This window comes from Pseudophryne corroboree, chromosome 1 (assembly GCF_028390025.1).
Source record: "Pseudophryne corroboree isolate aPseCor3 chromosome 1, aPseCor3.hap2, whole genome shotgun sequence".
Classification (NCBI taxonomy): domain Eukaryota; kingdom Metazoa; phylum Chordata; class Amphibia; order Anura; family Myobatrachidae; genus Pseudophryne; species Pseudophryne corroboree.
Window position 1 is genome coordinate 1,250,513,550 of NC_086444.1, and position 23,340 is coordinate 1,250,536,889.

At 51.7% G+C, this 23,340-nt stretch overlaps 1 protein-coding gene across 1 annotated transcript in view; it reads right to left on the reverse strand.

Annotated features, from left to right (window-relative positions):
• Positions 1–632: 632 nt before the first annotated feature.
• AUP1 (AUP1 lipid droplet regulating VLDL assembly factor) overlaps positions 633–23,340 on the reverse strand; it is a 71,762-nt gene continuing 49,054 nt past the window's right edge. The window contains exons 8-12 of the mRNA XM_063926014.1: positions 22,599–22,665; positions 19,240–19,438; positions 18,881–18,999; positions 2,222–2,310; positions 633–1,067 (exon numbers count right to left, since the gene is read on the reverse strand). Of these exons, the coding sequence (XP_063782084.1) occupies positions 1,007–1,067; positions 2,222–2,310; positions 18,881–18,999; positions 19,240–19,438; positions 22,599–22,665 (535 nt within the window). The 3' untranslated portion in view covers positions 633–1,006. The remainder of the gene's footprint in view (positions 1,068–2,221; positions 2,311–18,880; positions 19,000–19,239; positions 19,439–22,598; positions 22,666–23,340) is intronic.

The window sequence follows — 23,340 nt, forward strand, 5'->3', positions numbered from 1 at the left end:
CAGCAGCCCAGACACCCCTCCTCTGTGTAAGACCCTTCCCCACCGCTCATTAATGCAGCAGCCCAGACACCCCTCCTCTGTGTAGAGAACCCCCCACCCCCATCCCAGCTGCTCTGCTTGTATGCTTCATATATGATGGTTATGCAGCCCAGTGATGAATCCCCTCACCCTCTCTTCCACTGAAGCTCATTGCTGGGCCTCCCCCACACTCTTGGCATCTGCAGCTAAGTTACGGGACCTCCCTCAGCCTCTGCAGCTCAGTGCTGTGTTCCTACTACCTCCTGGCCTCTGCATCCAAGTGATGAACCCCCCTCCCTCCCACTGAGCCAAGCTATGCTCCCCACCCCCCAATCCCTCTGCAGCCAAGTTACGGGCCCCCCTCAGCCAAGTTACGGGGCCCCCTCAGCCAAGTTACGGGGCCCCCTCAGCCAAGTTACGGGACCCCCTCAGCCAAGTTACGGGACCCCCTCAGCCAAGACCCCCTCAGCCAAGTTACGGGACCCCCCTCAGCCTCTGCAGCTCAGTGCTGTGTTCCCACTACCTCCTGGCCTCTGCATCCCCCCCTCCTTCCCACTGAGCCAAGTGATCGGCCCCCTCAGCCTGGTGATTGATCCCCCCCCTCCCTCCCTCTGCAGCAAGTTATGGGCCCCCCCAGCCATGGATTCCCCTTTCCTATATATACAACCCAGTGTTGGGTCCCCTGGCAGCCAACGTCCCTCAATGGTCCAGTGATGGATCTCTCCAGCAAACTCTGGCCCGACCCATGGTTCCCCCTCGCCCAGCGATGGATTCTCCCCCAACCCCCCATACCCAGCACTACATGCCCTCCCTTTCTTGCCTTAGCTCCATCTTCCCTCCACAACCTTCGTGGTTCGTGCTGCCATGTACCAAGATCTTCATGAAAAGGTTTTGTGCTACCAGGCACTCACGCCTGCTTCCTTATAGTAATATCCCCAGTCCCCGGTCTCATCACATTCCGTCACTGCTTCCTCCCGCAAATTCCATGTCATCCGCTCGTCTCCTGCTCCGCCGCTGTGCCCAGGCCGCCAAACTTTTTCCGGTATCTCCTGTCAGGACAGAGGAGGAGATAGAGGAGAGGAGGAGGGAGAGGGAGGAGGGAGAGGGAGGAGGGAGAGGGAGGAGGGAGAGGGAGGAGGGAGAGGGAAGAGAGGAGAGGAGGGGGAGGAGAGGAGGGGGAGGAGGGAGAGGGAGGAGGGAGAGGAGGGGGAGAGGGAGGAGGAGGGGGAGAGGGAGGAGGAGGGGGAGGAGGGGGAGAGGGAGGAGGGGAGGAGGAGGGGGAGGAGGGGAGGAGGAGAGGGAGGAAGGGAGGAGGGGAGGAAGGGAGGAGGAGAGGGAGGAAGGGAGGAGGAGAGGGAGGAAGGGAGGAGGAGGGGGAGGAAGAGAGGAGGAGAGGGAGGAAGGGAGGAGGAGAGGAAGGAAGGGAGGAGGAGAGGAAGGGAGGAGGAAGGGAGGAGGAGAGGGAGGAAGGGAGGAGGAGGGGGAGGAAGGGAGGAGGAGGGGGAGGAAGGGAGGAGGAGGGGGAGGAAGGGAGGAGGAGAGGGAGGAGGAGAAGGAGGAGATAGGGGAGAGGGAGGAGATAGGGGAGAGGGAGGAGGGAGGCGGAGGAGGGGGAGTGGAAAAGGGAGGGGGAAGAGGGAGGGGGGGGGGGAGAGGGAGGGGGGGGGAAGAGGGAGGGGGGAGGGAAGAGGGAGGGCAGAAGAGGGAGGGGAAGAGGGAGGGGGAGGAAAAGGTGGAGAAAAAGAAAGCGAAAGGGGGAGAAGAGAAGAAAGGAGGAAGAATAACAGGGGGTGAGGGAGAACAGAGAGGAGGGAGAGAAGAATCACAAAGTTACAGAGTACAGGAAAGAAGGCTACGTAGGCAGTACAAATATGCTGAGTATCCCATGTAAAAGCCACAAAATGCAAGGGTGTAACTGCTGCGCGCGATGCCTCGGCTCTACGTGCCCCCCCCCCCACCCCCACCCCACCCCTCGGCTCGGCTCTACGTGCCGCCCCGCACGCGCGACGCCTCAGCTCTACGTGCCGCCCCCCCCGCGCGACGCCTCAGCTCTACGTGCCGCCCCCCCCGCGCGACGCCTCAGCTCTACGTGCCGCCCCCCCGCGCGACGCCTCAGCTCTACGTGCCGCCCCCCACGCGACGCCTCAGCTCTACGTGCCGCCCCCCTTGCGCGACGCCTCAGCTCTACCTGCCGTGCCCTCACCTTCGTGCATACTCGTAGAGAACATCTTTGCGTTCTTGTAATGATAAGTGTCTGTCTTCAGGCCTTCGTGCAAAACCTCTGTGAGTCGGCTGAAAATGAAGGACAGTTATTACGTCAGAGTTCTTTGTTGTCTGAGTGACAAGCTGTATATACGGTGTATACTCCTGTGGATAGGAGGAATGAGAAGAAGAGTGGTCACATGGTGACATGTCAGGATGGTTGGTAGTACTTATCTTATGTAAAGAACCTTTCATCCAGAGGAGTTTTGCTTCAATCGATGGATTAGTCACTCATGGGTATATGAAAAATATAACATGAAGAAGAAAAACATTACGTGTAGTAAATTCTCCAAAAGTCGTCTAATTATTTGGACATTTTAGAATTTCAATGGTGGTGTCGCTGGGACTTTAAATGTGCACTCTAAATGGCGTACCTCACTTACGGTGTGACGTATAGAGGTATCTTTATCTGTGGATCCTTCTCCCATACGCTACGAAGGCTCTGTGACCATTGGTGAATTAAGATTTCTACAATATTCTATCGCTACAATCAGGGAGTGTGGACACGCATCCAGGCATCGACTGTTAAAGGCTGACAGTAGAAGATATCATATCATACACTCACGGTTAGGTCTGCAGGGCTCCTTATATAAAAAGGTATCTTTTGGTCCCAAGAGGATTCTCAAAAGCAGCATGGTTAACGTAAAAACGTATTACACACACTGAGTGAACAAATAAAATCCAGATAAAAAAAAAAAAAAAAATAAGATTTTACTCACCGGTAAATCTATTTCTCGTAGTCCGTAGTGGATGCTGGGAACTCCGAAAGGACCATGGGGAATAGCGGCTCCGCAGGAGACTGGGCACAACTAAAAGAAAGCTTTTAGACTACCTGGTGTGCACTGGCTCCTCCCACTATACCCCTCCTCCAGACCTCAGTTAGGATACTGTGCCCGGAAGAGCTGACACAATAAGGAAGGATTTTGAATCCCGGGTAAGACTCATACCAGCCACACCAATCACACCGTATAACTCGTGATACCATATCCAGTTAACAGTATGAAACATAACTGAGCCTCTCAACAGATGGCTCATAACAATAACCCTTTAGTTAACAATAACTATACACAAGTATTGCAGACAATCCGCACTTGGGATGGGCGCCCAGCATCCACTACGGACTACGAGAAATAGATTTACCGGTGAGTAAAATCTTATTTTCTCTAACGTCCTAGTGGATGCTGGGAACTCCGAAAGGACCATGGGGATTATAATAAAGCTCCCAAACGGGCGGGAGAGTGCGGATGACTCTGCAGCACCGAATGAGAGAACTCAAGGTCCTCCTCAGCCAGGGTATCAAATTTGTAGAATTTAGCAAACGTGTTTGCCCCTGACCAAGTTGCAGCTCGGCAAAGTTGTAAAGCCGAGACCCCTCGGGCAGCCGCCCAAGATGAGCCCACTTTCCTCGTGGAATGGGCTTTTACTGATTTAGGATGCGGCAGTCCAGCCGCAGAATGAGCCTGCTGAATTGTGCTACAAATTCAGCGAGCAATAGTCTGCTTAGAAGCAGGAGCACCTATTTTGTTGGGTGCATGCAGGATAAATAGCGAGTCAGTTTTCCTGACTCCAGCCGTCCTGGAAATATAAATTTTTAAGGCCCTGACTACGTCCAGTAACTTGGAATCTTCCAAGTCCCTAGTAGCCGCAGGCACTACAATAGGTTGGTTCAAGTGAAAAGCTGATACCACCTTAGGGAGAAACTGGGGACGAGTCCTCAATTCTGCCCTATCCATATGGAAAATCAGATAAGGGCTTTTACATGACAAAGCCGCCCATTCTGACACACGCCTGGCCGAAGCCAAGGCCAATAACATGACCACTTTCCACGTGAGATATTTCAAATCCACAGTTTTAAGTGGCTCAAACCAATGTGATTTCAGGAAACTCAACACCACGTTGAGATCCCAAGGTGCCACAGGAGGCACAAAAGGGGGCTGAATATGTAGCACTCCCGTAACAAATGTCTGAACTCCAGGCAGTGAAGCCAGTTCTTTCTGGAAGAAAATTGACAGAGCCGAAATCTGGACCTTAATGGAACCCAAGTTTAGGCCCATAGACACTCCTGACTGTAGGAAGTGCAGAAAACGACCCAGCTGAAATTCCTCTGTTGGGGCCTTCCTGGCCTCACACCACGCAGCATATTTTCGCCAAATACAGTGATAATGGTTTGCGGTTACTTCTTTCCTGGCTTTTATCAGCGTAGGAATGACTTCCTCCGGAATGCCCTTTTCCTTTAGGATCCGGAATTTAACCGCCATGCCGTCAAACGCAGCCGCGGTAAGTCTTGGAACAGACAGGGCCCCTGCTGTAGCAGATCCTGTCTGAGCGGTAGAGGCCATGGGTCCTCTGATATCATTTCTTGAAGTTCTGGGTACCAAGCTCTTCTTGGCCCATCCGGAACCACGAGTATCGTTCTTACTCCTCGTTTTCTTATTATTCTCAGTACCTTTGGTATGAGAGGCAGAGGAGGGAATACATAAACCGACTGGTACACCCACGGTGTCACTAGAGCGTCCACAGCTATTGCCTGAGGGTCCCTTGACCTGGCGCAATATCTAGTTTTTTGTTTAGGCGGGACGCCATCATGTCCACCTGTGGCCTTTCCCAATGGTTTACCAACAGTTGGAAGACTTCTGGATGAAGTCCCCACTCTCCCGGGTGTAGGTCGTGTCTGCTGAGGAAGTCTGCTTCCCAGTTGTCCACTCCCGGAATGAACATTGCTGACAGTGCTAAGACGTGATTTTCCGCCCATCGGAGAATCCTTGTGGCTTCTGCCATCGCCATCCTGCTTCTTGTGCCGCCCTGTCGGTTTACATGGGCGACTGCCGTGATGTTGTCTGATTGGATCAGTACCGGCTGGTTTTGAAGCAGAGGCCTTGCCAGACTTAGGGCATTGTAAATGGCCCTCAGTTCCAGAATATTTATGTGTAGGGACGACTCCTGACTTGACCAAAGTCCTTGAAAATTTCTTCCCTGTGTGACTGCCCCCCAGCCTCGAAGGCTGGCATCCGTGGTTACCAGGACCCAGTCCTGTATGCCGAATCTGCGGCCCTCTTGAAGATGAGCACTCTGCAGCCACCACAGTAGAGATACCCTGGTCCTTGGAGACAGGGTTATCAGCCGATGCATCTGAAGATGCGATCCCGACCACTTGTCCAAGAGGTCCCACTGAAAGGTTCTTGCATGGAACCTGCCGAATGGAATTTTGCTTCGTAAGAAGCTACCATTTTTCCCAGGACTCGTGTGCAGTGATGCACCGATACCTGTTTTGGTTTCAGAAGGTCTCTGACTAGAGATGACAGCTCCTTGGCTTTCTCCTGCTGGAGAAACACTTTTTTCTGTTCTGTGTCCAGAACCATCCCCAGGAACAGTAGGCGTGTGGTAGGAACCAGCTGTGACTTTGGAATGTATAGAATCCATCCGTGCTGTTGTAGCACTTCCCGAGATAGTGCTACTCCGACCAACAACTGCTCCTTGGACCTCGCCTTTATAAGGAGATCGTCCAAGTACGGGATAATTAAAACTCCCTTTTTTCGAAGGAGTATCATCATTTCTGCCATTACCTTGGTAAAGACCCTCGGTGCCGTGGACAGTCCAAACGGCAGTGTTTGGAATTGGTAATGGCAATCCTGTACCACAAATCTGAGGTACTCCTGGTGAGGATGGTAAATGGGGACATGTAGGTAAGCATCCTTGATGTCCAGGGATACCATGTAATCCCCCTCCTCCAGGCTTGCAATAACCGCCCTGAGCGATTCAATCTTGAACTTGAATTTTTTTATGTATGTGTTCAAGGATTTCAAATTTAAAATGGGTCTCACCGAACCGTCCGGTTTCGGTACCACAAACAGTGTGGAATAGTAACCCCGTCCTTGTTAAAGTAGGGGCACCTTGACTATCACCTGCTGGGAATACAGCTTGTGAATTGCCTCTAGCACAGCCTCCCTGCCTGAGGGAGTTGTCGGCAAGGCAGATTTGAGGAAACGGCGGGGGGGAGACGCCTCGAATTCCAGCTTGTACCCCTGAGATACTACTTGAAGGATCCAGGGATCCACCTGTGAGCGAGCCCACTGATCGCTGAAATTTTTGAGGCGGCCCCCCACCGTACCTGGCTACGCCTGTGGAGCCCCCGCGTCATGCGGTGGACTCAGAGGAAGCGGGGGAAGAATTTTGATTCTGGGAACTGGCTGACTGGTGCAGCTTTTTCCCTCTTCCCTCGTCTCTGTGCAGAAAGGAAGCGCCTTTGACCCGCTTGCTTTTCTGAAGCCGAAAGGACTGTACCTGATAATACAGTGCTTTCTTAGGCTGTGAGGAAACCTGAGGTAAAAAAATTTCTTCCCAGCTGTTGCTGTGGATACGAGGTCCCAGAGACCATCCCCAAACCATTCCTCACCCTTATAAGGATCTATGTGCCTTTTAAAGTCAGCATCACCTGTCCAGTGTCGGGTCTCTAATACCCTCCTGACAGAATGAACATTGCATTAATTCTGGATGCCAGACGGCAAAATATCCCTCTGTGCATCCCTCATATATAAGACGACGTCTTTAATATGCTCTTATGTTAGCAAACTAGTATCCCTGTTTGACAGGGTCACAGACCACGCTGCAGCAGCACTATCTGCAGGTCTCAGTCTAGTACCTGAGTGTGTAAATACAGACTTCAGGATAGCCTCCTGCTTTTTATCAACAGGTACCTTCAAAGTGGCCGTATCCTAAGACGGCAGTGCCACCTTTTTTGACAAACGTGTGAGCGCCTTATCTACCCTAGGGGATATCTCCCAGCGTAACTTATCCTCTGGCGGGAAAGGGTACGCCATCAGTAACTTTTTAGAAATTACCAGTTTCTTATCGGGGGAACCCACGCTTTTTCACACTTCATTCACTCATTTGATGGGGGAACCAAACACTGCCGGCTTTTTCTCCCCAAACATAAAACCCTTTTTTAGTGGTACTTGGGTTAATGTCAGAAATGTGTAACACATTTTTTATTGCCGGGATCATGTAACGGATGTTCCTAGTGGATTGTGTATATGTCTCAACCTCGTCGACACTGGAGTCAGACTCCGTGTCGACATCTGTGTCTGCCATCTGAGGGAGCGGGCGTTTTTGAGCCCCTGATGGCCTTTGAGACGCCTGGGCAGGCGCGGGCTGAGAAGCCGGCTGTCCCACAGCTGTTACGTCATCCAGCCTTTTATGTAAGGAGTTGACACTGTCGGTTTATACCTTCCACCTATCCATCCACTCTGGTGTCGGCCCCACAGGGGGCGACATCACATTTATCGGCATCTGCTTTGCCACCACATAAGCCTCCTCATCAAACGTGTCGACACAGCCGTACCGACACACCGCACACACACAGGGAATGCTCTGACTGAGGACAGGACCCCACACAGCCCTTTGGGGAGACAGAGAGAGAGTATGCCAGCACACACCAGAGCGCTATATAATTTAGGGATTAACACTATATTGAGTGAATTTTTCCCAATAGCTGCTTGTATATACAATATTGCGCCTAAATTTAGTGCCCCCCCTCTCTTTTTAACCCTTTGAGCCTGCAAACTACAGGGGAGAGCCTGGGGAGCTGTCTTCCAGCTGTACTGTGAAGAGAAAATGGCGCCAGTGTGCTGAGGGAGATAGCTCCGCCCCTTTTTCGCTGACTTTTCTCCCGCTTTTTTATGGATTCTGGCAGGGGTATTTATCACATATATAGCCTTTTGGGGCTATATATTGTGATATATTTGCCAGCCAAGGTGTTTTTATTGCTGCTCAGGGCGCCCCCCCCCCAGCGCCCTGCACCCTCAGTGACCGGAGTGTGAAGTGTGTATGAGGAGCAATGGCGCACAGCTGCAGTGCGTGCGCTACCTTGGTGAAGACTGATGTCTTCTGCCGCCGATTTTCCGGACCTCTTCTTGCTTCTGGCTCTGTAAGGGGGACGGCGGCGCGGCTCCGGGAACGAACACCAAGGCCAGTTCCATGCGGTCGATCCCTCTGGAGCTAATGGTGTCCAGTAGCCTAAGAAGCCCAAGCTAGCTGCAAGCAGGTAGGTTCGCTTCTTCTCCCCTTAGTCCCTCGATGCAGTGAGCCTGTTGCCAGCAGGTCTCACTGTAAAATAAAAAACCTAAAATAAACTTTCTTTCTAGGAGCTCAGGAGAGCCCCTAGTGTGCATCCAGCTCGGCCGGGCACAGAAATCTAACTGAGGCTTGGAGGAGGGTCATAGTGGGAGGAGCCAGTGCACACCAGTTAGTCTAAAAGCTTTCTTTTAGTTGTGCCCAGTCTCCTGCGGAGCCGCTATTCCCCATGGTCCTTTCGGAGTTCCCAGCATCCACTAGGACGTTAGAGAAAGGATTTTGGTACTTACCAGATAAATCCTTTTCTTCTTCATCCAGTAGGGGTCACTGGAGTTCTCTTGGGACGTACCAAAGTTTCCCCCCTGGGCGGGAGAGCTGTTTGGCACCTGTAACACTAGGCGGCCAAAGCTAGATGCTGATGCTGCAAACGTATCAAACTTCTAAAAGTGCACAAACGTGTGCACTGATGACCATGTAGCCGCACGGCAAAGCTGCGTCGTAGAAGCCCCACGACCAGCTGCCCATGAAGTTCCCACAGAACGTATGGAATGAGCTATTACTGATGTAGGCAGCTGTAACCTAGCATGAAGGTAAGCCTGACGTATGGTCAGTTTAATCCATCTGGATAAGGTCTGCTTAGAAGCTGGCCAACCCATCTTGGCAGCATCATAGAGAACAAACAACGTATCAGTCTTACGAACTGTAGACGTTCGGGACACATAAACGCGTAATGCGCGTACCACATCCAAGGTTCCAGAATTTCCTGTCAACACAGGAACTACTATTGGTTGATTGATGTGAAAAGAGGACACTACCTTTGGTAGGAAAGCGGGATTCATCCGAAGTTCCGCTCTGTCATCATGAAACACCAAATACGGTGGCTTGCATGACAAGGCACCCAAATCGGAAACACGCCTTGCTGAAGCTAAGGCTAGGAGAAAAATTGTTTTCCAAGTGAGAAACTTTATATCCACTTGTTGTAAGGGTTCAAAATATGAAGACTGTAAGAAATCTGAAACCAGATTCAAGTCCCATGGCGCTGTAGGTGGAATGAATGGAGATTGTACACTGAGGACACCTTGCAGGAAAGTGTGAACTGTTGGCAAAAGGGTCAAACGCCGCTTAAAGAAAGGTGACAAAGCCAAGACCTGCACCTGTAGTGTAGATAACCGTGGTCCTCCATTTAACCCTGCCAGTAAAAATAATAAAAGACGGGATAACTTGAAAGAAGATATAGGAAACTTTCGAAAGTCACACCAACCTATATAGGCAGCTGTGATAATGAGCTGCCGTAACTGGATTCCTAGCACGTAACATGGTTGGTATAACGGACTGTGGAATGCCCTCTCACCTTAAGAGAGCGGTTTCAACAGCCACCCCGTCAGAAGCGGCCACGGATCGTCTGCAAGTAGCCCGCGGAGATCCGAGAACCATGCTCTCCGAGGCCAATGAGGCACCACTAGAATGACTGTCCTTTCTTTTGATCCGCTTTAGCAACAGAGGAAGCAGTGGAAATGGTGGAAACAGATACACGAGGCTGTACGGCCACGCTATTGTGAGAGCATCCACCGCCACTGCCTTTGGATCTCTTGTTCTGGACACATACTGGGATGTTTGATGATTGTGACGAGATGCCATCAGACCCACCTGTGGGTAACCCCACCTCTGGAACACTTCTGGATGTAAAGCCCATTCTCCTGGAATGAACACTGCCGACAATATCACTTGCTGATGCTCGGCCCAATTCAGGATTTGAGCTACTTCTCACATGGCCATGCGACTTCGAGTCCCGCCTTGTATGTTGATGTATGCGACTGCCGTCACGTTGTCTGACTGAACCTGAAGCATGTGAACTGCCTGTCACAGCGTGTTGTAAATCACCCTGAGTTCCGGGACATTTATTGACAGTAATCTCTCGGTGTGACTAGAGACCCTAAAGTTGACAATGTAGGACCACTGCCCCCCGACCTCTGAGACTCGCGTCCGTCGTCAGAATTATTAAATTCCAGATGCTGAACCTTTTTCCCGCATTGAGATTTCTTATTTGGAGCCACCAGAGCAGTGATACTCTGGACCGTGGAGACAACCGCACCATCTGATGAATCTGAAGATTCGAGCCTGACCACTGTGCGAGAACATCCAGTCGAAAAGGACGTAAGTGAAATCTTCCGAACTGGAGCGCTTCGAAAGCCGCCACTATCTTTCCTAATAGTGGAATGCACAAATGCACCGAGACTGTCCGTGGTCTGAGCACTAACTGTACCAGATGGCGAATACTTTGTGCTTTCTCCTCTGGCAGGTAAATTCGTTGATCTACCGTATCCAGAATTATTTCCATAAATTGAATTTGTTGAGACGGAGTCAGGCTAGATTTTTTTAAGTTGACAATCCAACCGTGCTGAACTAGTACATTGTACGTTAGTAAGGCATGTTGAAGAAGTATCTGTTGAGATGGAGCCTTGATGAGTAGGTCGTCTAAGTACTGAACTATTATCACTCCCAGGGATCTGAGATAAGAAATCATCACAGACATCACCTTTGTGAATACCCGAGGCGCTGACGAGAGGCCAAACGGTAGTGCCTGAAATTGCGAATAGCTTTGTTGTACTGCAAACCTTAAGTATGCCTGATGCGGTGGCCAAATTAGAATGTGTAAGTACGCATCCTTGAGATCCAGCGCTATCATGAATTCCTGTGGCTCTAAACCTGCAATGACTGACCGCAGGGATTCCATCTTGAATCTGTAATAAGTGACATACTGATTGAGCCCCTTTAGGTTCAATATCGGTCTGACAGAGCCATCCGGCTTTGGTACTACAAAAAAATTGAAATAATAACCCTGACCTTGTTGTTGAACTGGAACCGGAATCAAAACTGCTGAATATACGAGAGACTGAATCGCGGTCTGCAGAACTGCCTTCTTGTCTCCTGACACAGGTAGACCTGTCTTGAAAAATCGCATTGGTGGAAGACAATCGAACTCTATTTTGTAACCCTTGCACACTAAATTGCGGATCCAGCCATCTGTGGATGTCTGAAACCACGCCAAGTGAAACGTTTGAAAGCCCCCACCACTGAGGATCTGAGATGGGCTGGAAGCCAGTCATACCACTGGTTTGTCAGTTGGCTTTGTTTCTTGACGACGGTTAGTGGTTTGTTGAAAATCACATCCTTTACCACGTCTACTCGTGTACAGTTGTTCCTCGAGCACGGCCTCGAAAGGACTGAGGTCTAAAAGATCTGAACGCTGGTCCAGAGTACTTCTTTTTAGGTACTGGTGCAGGAAACGGTATGAACACAGATTTTCCCCCGTAGCCTGAGAAATCCATTTGTCCAATTCAGGACTAAATATCCTATCATCAGTATAAGGCAACGTCTCTATTCGTTCTCAGCCTCGGCCTGCCAAGACTGCAACCAAACGACGGGCCGCAATAATAGAGGCTGAAATCTTAGAACTAACTTGTCCAACATCCATAGATGCCATAGCCAAATACTCACCCGATTCACAAATGTGATCAGTTAGAAGTATAAGCTGGTCTGGGGAAAGACCTTGTTGTAGGCCTAACCTGAGCTGTTTCGCCCATGCTACTACAGCCTTGTTAATCCAAACTCCAACTAAAGCAGGTCTAAGCAACACCCCTGCTGCTGTATACATGGACTTTAGCATGGACTCCAGCTTACGCTCAGACGGATCTATAAGCGTTGTTGCACCTGGAACTGGAATGATGAACTTCTTTGAAAGTTTTGAAACTGAAGAATCCAGTAGTGGCAAATTTTCCCATTTAGTTGTCACAGACTGAGGGAAAGGGTAGTTAGACAGAAATCGCTTTGGCACAGAAAACAGTTTACCTGGATCTTGCCATGCTTCCGACAATCTGAAAAAACGAAAAAACACACAGTCGCCCTTTGTCTCTTAGCAAATTAAACCTCATCTTTTGACAGAGGCTCCTCTGTCTCAGTGAAATCTAGTGTGACCGGAAAGACTAACCAGCCACACGTGTAATGGCGGCCGCGGCACTGAAGGGGTTAATCCTCAGCTGCCAGGCACCATTTGGACAAAAGGCGCTTGGCGTCACTGTTAAACGTACTTACGGCGCTGGGTGCGGACTGTTTAAAAGTATGTTTAATGATGTGTTTTAACATGTCATATGTAGTGCTCTGTGCACAATTGTAGGATTGCATGTTTAACTGTATTTATATTCAAGATATGGTAACCTGTATTTTATAGGGGAAAATGCACTTACTATATCAGTCTCTCTGGAAATAGGAAGTGGCATGCTAATGGCCCTGTCCTAGCAGAGAGGTGTGAATGACAAAACCTTTTGATGTGTAAGTTCCTTAGAGAAAGATGCTAATCACGGGGGATCTCCTTATCCCATATATAAAGTCTATGGGCTTGGAACCTGTTTGTTTCATGTAGCTGATTTAATTGATATATGAATCCTGAATGGTAGATGCAGGAAGGAAGAACATTTGTTTGGTAAATCAAATACAAACCGTATTTGAAGTTGTGTGTTAAATGTATCAATGGTGAAGTGTAACCTCCCAGGTGGTAGGAATTGGAGTTTAAAGTATACAAAACTTTGGGGTAAATTTACTAACATTCGTAATTTTCGGAAAAAGGTCAAAGTTCAATCACGAATGACATCGAAAGTGTAAAACTGCAACTTTTTGAATTTGTTACGATGGATTTACTAAGCTGTCGTATTCGGGTTTTTCTTTTCTTCCGATGTCGATGTCATTCGTGTTTTTTTTGTGTTTTTTACGGCAGTGATTAGCAAAACACTGCCGACTTTTTTACAATTAATCTCGGCCGGATTTGTGTGATCCGTGCTGGGGTTCAATTTTTTTTTTTTTTTTTAATTAAACACTGTAAAATTTAAAAAAAAAATTGCGTGGGGTCCCCCCTCCTAAGCATAACCAGCCTCGGGCTCTTTGAGCCGATCCTGGTTGCAAAAATATGGGTAAAAAAATGACAGGGGTTCCCCCATATTTAAGCAACCAGCATCGGGCTCTGCGCCTGGTCCTGGTTCCAAAAATACGGGGGACAAAAAGAGTAGGGGTCCCCCGTATTTTTAAAACCAGCACCGGGCTCCACTAGCTGGACAGATAATGCCACAGCCGGGGGTCACTTTTATATAGTGCCCTGCGGCCGTGGCATCAAAAATCCAACTAGTCACCCCTGGCCGGGGTACCCTGGGGGAGTGGGGACCCCTTCAATCAAGGGGTCCCCCCCCAGCCACCCAAGGGCCAGGGGTGAAGCCCGAGGCTGTCCCCCCCCATCCAATGGGCTGCGGATGGGGGGGCTGATAGCCTTTGATGTAAATGAAAAGATATTGTTTTTAGTAGCAGTACTACAAGTCCCAGCAAGCCTCCCCCGCATGCTGGTACTTGGAGAACCACAAGTACCAGCATGCGGCGGAAAAACGGGCCCGCTGGTACCTGTAGTACTACCACTAAAAAAATACCCCAAAAAACACAAGACACACACACCTTGAAAGTATAATTTTATTACATACATACACACATACATACATACTTACCTTATGTTCACACGAGGATCGGTCCTCTTCTCCAGTAGAATCCAAGGGGTACCTGTTGAAGAAATTATACTCACAAGATCCAGGGGTCCAGGGTCCTCGGGGAATCCAGGTGTAATCCACGTACTTGAAAAAAATAACAAAACGGACACCCGAGCCACGCACTAAAAGGGGACCCATGTTTGCACATGGATCCCCTTTTCCCGACTGCCAGAAACCCACTCTGACTGATGTCTAAGTGGGTTTCTTCAGCCAATCAGGGAGTGCCACGTTGTAGCACTCTCCTGATCGGCTGTGTGCTCCTGTACTGAGTGACAGGCGGCACACGGCAGTGTTACAATGTAGCGCCTATGCGCTCCATTGTAACCAATGCTGGGAACTTTCTGCCCTGCGGTTGACCTAAAGTGACGTCACCGCTGAGCAGAAAGTTCCCAGCATTGGTTACAATGGAGCGCATAGGCGCTACATTGTAACACTGCCGTGTGCCGCCTGTCACTCAGTACAGGAGCACACAGCCGATCAGGAGAGTGCTACAACGTGGCACTCCCTGATTGGCTGAAGAAACCCACTTAGACATCAGTCAGAGTGGGTTTCTGGCAGTCGGGAAAAGGGGATCCATGTGCAAACATGGGTCCCCTTTTAGTGCGTGGCTCGGGTGTCCGTTTTGTTATTTTTTTCAAGTACGTGGATTACACCTGGATTCCCCGAGGACCCTGGACCCCTGGATCTCGTGAGTATAATTTCTTCAACAGGTACCCCTTGGATTCTACTGGAGAAGAGGACCGACCTGCGTGGGAACATAAGGTAAGTATGTATGTATGTGTGTATGTATGTAATAAAATTATACTTTCACGGTGTGTGTGTCTTGTGTTTTTTTGGGTATTTTTTTAGTAGTAGTACTACTACAGGTACCAGCGGGCCCGTTTTTCCGCCGCATGCTGGTACTTGTGGTTCTCCAAGTACCAGCATGCGGGGGAGGCTTGCTGGGCCTTGTAGTACTGCTACTAAAAACAATATCTTTTCATTATCACAAAAGGCTATCAGCCTCCCCATCCGCAGCCCATTGGATGGGGGGGGACAGCCTCGGGCTTCACCCCTGGCCCTTGGGTGGCTGGGGGGGGGGGGGACCCCTTGATTGAAGGGGTCCCCACTCCCCCAGGGTACCCCGGCCAGGGGTGACTAGTTGGATTTTTGATGCCACGGCCGCAGGGCACTATATCAAAGTGACCCCCGGCTGTGGCATTATCTGTCCAGCTAGTGGAGCCCGGTGCTGGTTTTAAAAATACGGGGGACCCCTACTCTTTTTGTCCCCCGTATTTTTGGAACCAGGACCAGGCGCAGAGCCCGATGCTGGTTGCTTAAATATGGGGGAACCCCTGTCAATTTTTTCCCCATATTTCTGCAACCAGGATCGGCTCAAAGAGCCCGAGGCTGGTTATGCTTAGGAGGGGGGACCCCACGCAATTTTTTTTATAAATTTTACAGTGTTTAATTAAAAAAAAATAAAAAAAAATTGAACAATAATTGAAAAATAAGCACTTTCCCACCCCTTCCCACTGATATACATGCACGGATCTCATGGATCCGTGCATGCCTATCCAATCACGAATAAAAAAAAAAGGTCTGTTTTTTTTAGCACTTTTTTACGAGTTGTAATTTTTCACGGCAGTGTTTGTTTTTTTTTTGCTTTGCACTTCTTAGTAAATGACCGAGATTCATACTTAAACAGCCGCGTTTTGACCGATGGTGTATTCATTCGTAATTTTTTTGTTGGACTTCCAAAAAATTACGAATGCCCTCATCACTGCCGTGATTATTGCTTAGTAAATTACCGAGATGACACTTTGATGAAAAAACGGCATCTCGGTCAAAATCGGGAGCTTAGTAAATTTCCCCCTTTGTCTGTGTGTGGCAGGAAAAAGGAAATAGCTTTTTTGCACTTACTGACATCCTTGTAAAATGTAATTTATTTATATTTTGTGCGATAACCTGATTGGTTGGAGAAGACAGGGAGGGCTTACCCCCCTGTGGTACTGTGTGGAAAATTGACATAATAAGGAGGCCTGCGTGCATCCAGTGTATTTATACCATCTTCATTCTGCTGTAACATCTGCTGTATTGCTCAGCCTTTTTGAAGGCTGTATTTGGGCAAATAAAGATCTTCTGCCTAAAGACGACGACGCTTCATCTTATGACCTGCAGGCCTATGCAAAACATAGCCCCGTCCTCCTCCAGCTGTCCAGGGAAGCACCTAATGTCTCCAAGTTCCGCCTTCCGCCAGCTACCGGTAGCGGCCTAGTCAGGTGACTAGTGGGGATTTGTCAACACCACACAGGTGTGGTAACGCAGTGTGTCGGCACATACAGAGCAGAACCGTGGTTCCAAACGCCACGGCAGGTTAGGAGTTTGGTGGTGGCAGCATAAACCCGCCCACAGCGCAGTGGGTGGAGTCAGTAACAGGCGGTTACTGACGGTAAGCGGGAATCCCCTATGTGGTCAGGTCCCGAAAGGCGTCTGGTCACATCTAGGAACTGGTGTACCGCCCTGGTGTACCACCCTAATGAGATCATCAATGCCCGGGCTATCAGTGACCTCACTATCTGACACCTGGCCCAATTCACCTTCCTCCTCTTCTTCCTGAGATACAAGATCTGGCATTGAATCATCAGATTGTAAAATCGAGGAAATAGGTAAATTATGAGACAAATTATGACTACTCTTTCTAACGCCAAATCAGCCATCACACCTGCCATCATAGCCCAAAGAGGATCAGGGTAGAGGTCCTTATTTGGACCCGAATTTGCAAAACACACGGTGCAAGTGGAAGTTCCATCAAGTAATATATTATCACAGTTATCACAGATAAGCTGCTTTTTTGATTTTGCTTTTCCAGTCATCATGCACAGACAGTAATACAATGAAACAAAAGTCCTCACGACTAAAAAATAACTGAAGTGTGTATAAGACCGAGTGCACTACATCCTGGTACACACTAAGTTCTGTTAAATATGTGCTCTACTGAAAAAACTACTAACACCCCTGCCCCCTCCAGTGGCCGTGTGTGACACCAAATTTCTGCAGTAAGTCATTACAAAATGGCGTCCACACCATGTGTTTTTTTTTTTAAACATATATATTCTCAGCATAGGCTTAATAGCCTGTTTTGCCCCTTAGACTATGCAAACAGGTCTAAAACATATGGAACATATGAAACAACAGAAAACACACTGTCTTTATGCTGAGGGGAATCGCTGGACTGGAGCCACCCTAATATCTCCTCCACCACTCATTACTCTGCGCAATGAGCCGCGGTGCTGTCCTGCCGAGCTCAGGAAGCCCCGGTTAGCTGGAGAAGGATGACGGCGCAGTCCAGAGGCTATAACCCCCTAAGCGGCTGCAGCGTGAGCCGACCGCTTACATAGCGAGTCCCTCTTTGCAGCGGCGGTGATCTGGGGAGAGCGGTGATGGGCAGCGTTACAGCGACAATCACATACAGTAACCTCCCCCACCCACGGAGCGGCGGCAGCATGAGCTGACTGTCTGCTCCTTACCTTCTGCTGGGGTCTGGAGCCTCCGACGGGGCTTCTCACCAAGCACCGACCTGCCTCTGCAGCTAACGCTGATTATGATCTATGGCGGGACTTTTCATCTAAGCGCCGACAAGCCTTTGCTGCTTTTAGCAGCACACAGTCCCAGACCCAAACTTCTTAGTAAGCTGGGAGGGGACTGTGACTTGTAAAAAGAAAAAAAGTAAAAAAAAGTATAGTCTGGAGCAGAGTCCAGAACGTGCCTTGCCTGGTAGGTACAAAAAACACTGGGGCATCTTGGGAGTATGGAGGGGGAGGAGGGTTACTAATTTAAAATGTGCCTATCCCTGCTAACGCCCCGTCCATATCTCAAGAGTACTCCAGTGACCCATAGTGGATGAAAAAGAAAAAGTATTACACAAGGGAGGGTGTTTACTTCCAGAAGGGTAGGAACCAAATTTGGAGGGAGCAGAGGTCCGGTATCTGCGGCTCCCTTGAAGACCAATTAAACCCAAATTAGAAGGTCAGAAAGGTAACTGATCTGAATACCAATAAATGATCAAAATCCTGAAGTTACTACCTTCCTCTGGAGATGGCACCTTGTCCTCATGGGTGATACATACCCGAAACGCGTTGGTTGAGGCGGTAACTCTTTATCGATGCCTTGATGCGTGTCCACACACCCTGATTGTTGTAAGTTAGAATATTGCATAAATCTTCTTAAGTCACTAATGGTCACAGAGCCTTCGTAGCGTATGGGAGAAGGATCCACATCCTCTGGCAGATAAAGATACCTCTATACGTCACACCGTGAGGTACGCCATTTAGAGTGCACATTTAAAGACCCAGCGACAACACCATTGAAACTTCTGAAATGTCCAAATAATTAGACGACTTTTGGAGAATTTACTAAACATTATGGTTTTCTTCTTCACGTTATATTTTGAATATACCCATGAGTGACTAATCCATCGATTGAAGCAAAACTCCTCTGGATGAAAGGTTCTTTACATAAGATAAGTACTACCAACCATCCTGACATGTCACCATGTGACCACTCTTCTTCACATTCCTCCTGTCCACATCTTTCTTTTCTCTGGACCTTTTTGGGTTAGGACCTACAGTGAAGATAGAGGGCAGCAACCTTTTGAAGCACGCGTAAGGACTTCCAAATATTTTTCACATTCCGGTGGTATACTCCTCACTGTACAGTCACAGGGATATATACACCCGTGTGATAGGTAGTATAGGGATCCTGTAAACATCAGTAGAAGATAAAAGCTGCCATAGTGAAGAAACATTGGATCCTCACCATTGGAGGGTCAGACATCTGCACCAAATCATCGATGTTTGTACCTGGCAGGTAACGCCTACAGGCCGCAGCTGTATTCCTCTCTTAGTGGCTTGGTGCCCAGAAGAGTGCGAGGTCTCTGGCCATGGCGGGGCTGCTGAATGGTGACTTACCTTGCGACTCGTGTTTCGTGCTCTGACATCGCTTCCACTTTGTGAGGCTTCTTCAGGTACAAATGCCACCTGTCCTTCCAGTAGGTTTGTGATTGTGGTGTCCACGCAGCCGGTCTGAGCTGAAGAAAAGGTGTAATCAAGGATCTGACCCCTCGTATATATGTCACATTCATGTAATATGTAAGAGAAGACTATACATATGATAGAACACTGTATTGTGTTTATAAATACACATCCTGTACTGTAATACATTACAGATACACCCACACAGACGGGCACCGCACCATGCCATATATCCCCAAGAACCCCTGCTCCCTACAATCCCTATCACCGTTACACCATAGAATTGCTGCACTCACCGAGGTCCCTGTGGATGACAGACAGGGGAACTTGTGGCAGAACCTCCTTCACACGCCGAGCCATGTCACAGGCTTCCTGAGACAGCGGGAAGGAGCGCGGAGCGCGCAGTGGGGGTTCCCTGCTCCGCCTTTTCACATGCTCCGCCCTATCCGCAGCGGTGTGACTGGTTCCTAGGACACCTAATGACAGGGCCAGCAGCTGCCGGGCAGAGAGGGGAAATGTCAGCAGTTACAGGCGGCCGTTCACATCAGTACCTGCCCCAAGGGTAATCACAGTCTACAACCCCCACCGCACTTTAGAATATATATATATATATATATATATATATATATATATATATATATATATATATATATATATATATATATATATATAATTACACATCCCCTCATCCAATCTCCCGACACCCCCCCCCCCCTCCTCCCCTCATCCAGTCACCCGTCCCACCCCCGCTCCCGTCCCCTCATCCAGTCACCCGTCCCACCCCCGCTCCCGTCCCCTCATCCAGTCACCCGTCACACCCCCGCTCCCGTCCCCTCATCCAGTCACCCGTCACACCCCCGCTCCCGTCCCCTCATCCAGTCACCCGTCACACCCCCGCTCCCGTCCCCTCATCCAGTCACCCGTCACACCCCCGCTCCCGTCCCCTCATCCAGTCACCCGTCACACCCCCGCTCCCGTCCCCTCATCCAGTCACCCATCACCCCCCAGCTCCCGTCCCCTCATCCAGTCACCCGTCCCCTCATTCTCTCATCCAGTCACCAGTCACACTCCGCTCCCTCATCCAGTCACCCGTCACACCCCCGTCCCCTCATCTGTCACACCTCTGCTCTCGTCCCCTCATCCAGTCACCCGTCACACCTCCGCTGCCGTCCCCTCATCCAGTCACCCGTCACACCCCCGTCCCCTCATCCAGTCACCCGTCACCCCCCAGTTCCCTCATCCAGTCACCCGTCACACCCCTGTCCCCTCATCCAGTCACCCGTCACACCCCCGTCCCCTGATCTGTCACACCCCTGCTCTCGTCCCCTCATCCAGTCACCCGTCACACCCCCGTCCCCTCATCTGTCACACCCCTGCTCTCGTCCCCTCATCCAGTCACCTGTCACATCCCTGCTCCCGTCCCCTCATCCAGTCACCCGTCACCCCCCCGCTCCCGTCCCCTCATCCAGTCACCCATCACACCCCTGCTCTCGTCTCCTCATCCAGTCACCCGTCACACCCCCGCTCCCGTCCCCTCATCCAGTCACCCGTCACACCCCTGCTCCCGTCCCCTCATCCAGTCACCCATCACCCCCCCGCTCCCGTCCCCTCATCCAGTCACCCGTCCCCTCATTCTCTCATCCAGTCACCCGTCACACCCCGCTCCCTCATCCAGTCACCCCCCGTCCCCTCATCCAGTCACCCGTCACACCCCCGTCCCCTCATCTGTCACACCCCTGCTCTCGTCACCTCATCCAGTCACCCATCACCCCCCCGCTCCCGTCCCCTCATCCAGTCACCCGTCACACCCCCGCTCCCGTCCCCTCATCCAGTCACCCATCACCCCCCCGCTCCCGTCCCCTCATCCAGTCATCCGTCCCCTCATTCTCTCATCCAGTCACCCGTCACACCCCGCTCCCTCATCCAGTCACCCCCCGTCCCCTCATCCAGTCACCCGTCACACCCCCGTCCCCTCATCTGTCACACCCCTGCTCTCGTCACCTCATCCAGTCACCCATCACCCCCCCCGCTCCCGTCCCCTCATCCAGTCACCCGTCACACCCCCGCTCCCGTCCCCTCATCCAGTCACCCATCACCCCCCCGCTCCCGTCCCCTCATCCAGTCACCCGTCCCCTCATTCTCTCATCCAGTCACCCGTCACACCCCGCTCCCTCATCCAGTCACCCGTCACACCCCCGTCCCCTCATCTGTCACACCCCTGCTCTCGTCCCCTCATCCAGTCACCCGTCACACCTCCGCTGCCGTCCCCTCATCCACTCACCTGTCACATCCCCGCTCCCGTCCCCTCATCCAGTCACCCATCACCCCCCCCGCTCCCGTCCCCTCATCCAGTCACCCGTCACACCCCCGTCCCCTCATCTGTCACACCCCTGCTCTCGTCACCTCATCCAGTCACCCATCACCCCCCCGCTCCCGTCCCCTCATCCAGTACCCCTTCACACCCCCGTCCCCTCATCTGTCACACCCCTGCTCTCGTCACCTCATCCAGTCACCCATCACCCCCCCGCTCCCGTCCCCTCATCCAGTCACCCGTCACACCCCTGCTCCCGTCCCCTCATCCACTCACCTGTCACATCCCCGCTCCCGTCCCCTCATCCAGTCACCCGTCACACCCCCGCTCCCGTCCCCTCATCCAGTCACCCGTCACCCCCCCGCTCCCGTCCCCTCATCCAGTCACCCGTCACACCCCCGTCCCCTCATCTGTCACACCCCTGCTCTCGTCACCTCATCCAGTCACCCATCACCCCCCCGCTCCCGTCCCCTCATCCAGTCACCCATCACCCCCCCGCTCCCGTCCCCTCATCCAGTCACCCATCCCCTCATTCTCTCATCCAGTCACCCGTCACACCCCGCTCCCTCATCCAGTCACCCCCCGTCCCCTCATCCAGTCACCCGTCACACCCCCGTCCCCTCATCTGTCACACCCCTGCTCTCGTCCCCTCATCCAGTCACCCGTCACACCTCCGCTGCTGTTTCCTCATCCAGTCACCCGTCACCCCCCCGCTCCCGTCCCCTCATCCAGTCACCCGTCCCCTCATTCTCTCATCCAGTCACCCGTCACACCCCGCTCCCTCATCCAGTCACCCCCCGTCCCCTCATCCAGTCACCCATCACCCCCTCGCTCCCGTCTCCTCATCCAGTCACCCGTCACACCCCCGCTCCCGTCCCCTCATCCAGTCACCCATCACCCCCCCGCTCCCGTCCCCTCATCCAGTCACCCGTCCCCTCATTCTCTCATCCAGTCACCCGTCACACCCCGCTCCCTCATCCAGTCACCCGTCACACCCCCGTCCCCTCATCCAGTCACCCGTCACACCCCCGTCCCCTCTTCTGTCACACCCCTGCTCTCGTCCCCTCATCCAGTCACCCGTCACACCTCCGCTGCCGTCCCCTCATCCAGTCACCCGTCACACCCCCGTCCCCTCATCCACTCACCTGTCACATCCCTGCTCTCGTCTCCTCATCCAGTCACCCGTCACCGCCCCCTCATCCAATCACCCATCACACCCCCACTCCCTCATCCAGTCACCCATCACCCCCCCTGCTCCCGTCCCCTCATCCAGTCGCCCGTCACACCCCCGCTCCCACCCCCTCATCCAATCACCAGTCACACCGCGCTCCCAGCCCTGCCCACCTTTTGTACACGGGATGCGAAGTCATCATCGGACTCTCTGAGACAGCGAGAGACTGGGGGAAGCCATCTACATTAGGGAGACATCCACTGTTATATGGGATATACAGAGAGGGGACAGCAGCCCCAGGGCACAGAGAGAGGGGGCAGAAAGGCGGCAGCAGCCCCAGGGCACAGAGAGAGGAGACAGAAAGGCGGCAGCAGCCCCAGGGCACAGAGAGAGGGGACAGAAAGGCGGCAGCAGCCCCAGGGCAGAGAGAGAGGAGACAGAAAGGCGGCAGCAGCCCCAGGGCAGAGAGAGAGGAGACAGAAAGGCAGCAGCAGCCCCAGGGCACAGAGAGAGAGGAAACAGAAAGGCGGCAGCAGCCCCAGGGCAGAGAGAGAGGAGACAGAAAGGCGGCAGCAGCCCTAGGGCAGAGAGAGAGAGGAGACAGAAAGGCGGCAGCAGCCCCAGGGCAGAGAGAGAGGAGACAGAAAGGCGGCAGCAGCCCCAGGGCAGAGAGAGAGGAGACAGAAAGGCAGCAGCAGCCCCAGGGCACAGAGAGAGAGGAAACAGAAAGGCGGCAGCAGCCCCAGGGCAGAGAGAGAGGGGACAGAAAGGCGGCAGCAGCCCCAGGGCACAGAGAGAGGGGACAGGAAGGCGGCAGCAGCCCCTGGGCACAAAGGGAGAGGACAGAGAGGGGGCAGCAGCCCCAGGGCACAGAGAGAGAGGAGACAAAGGCGGCAGCAGCCCCAGGGCACAGAA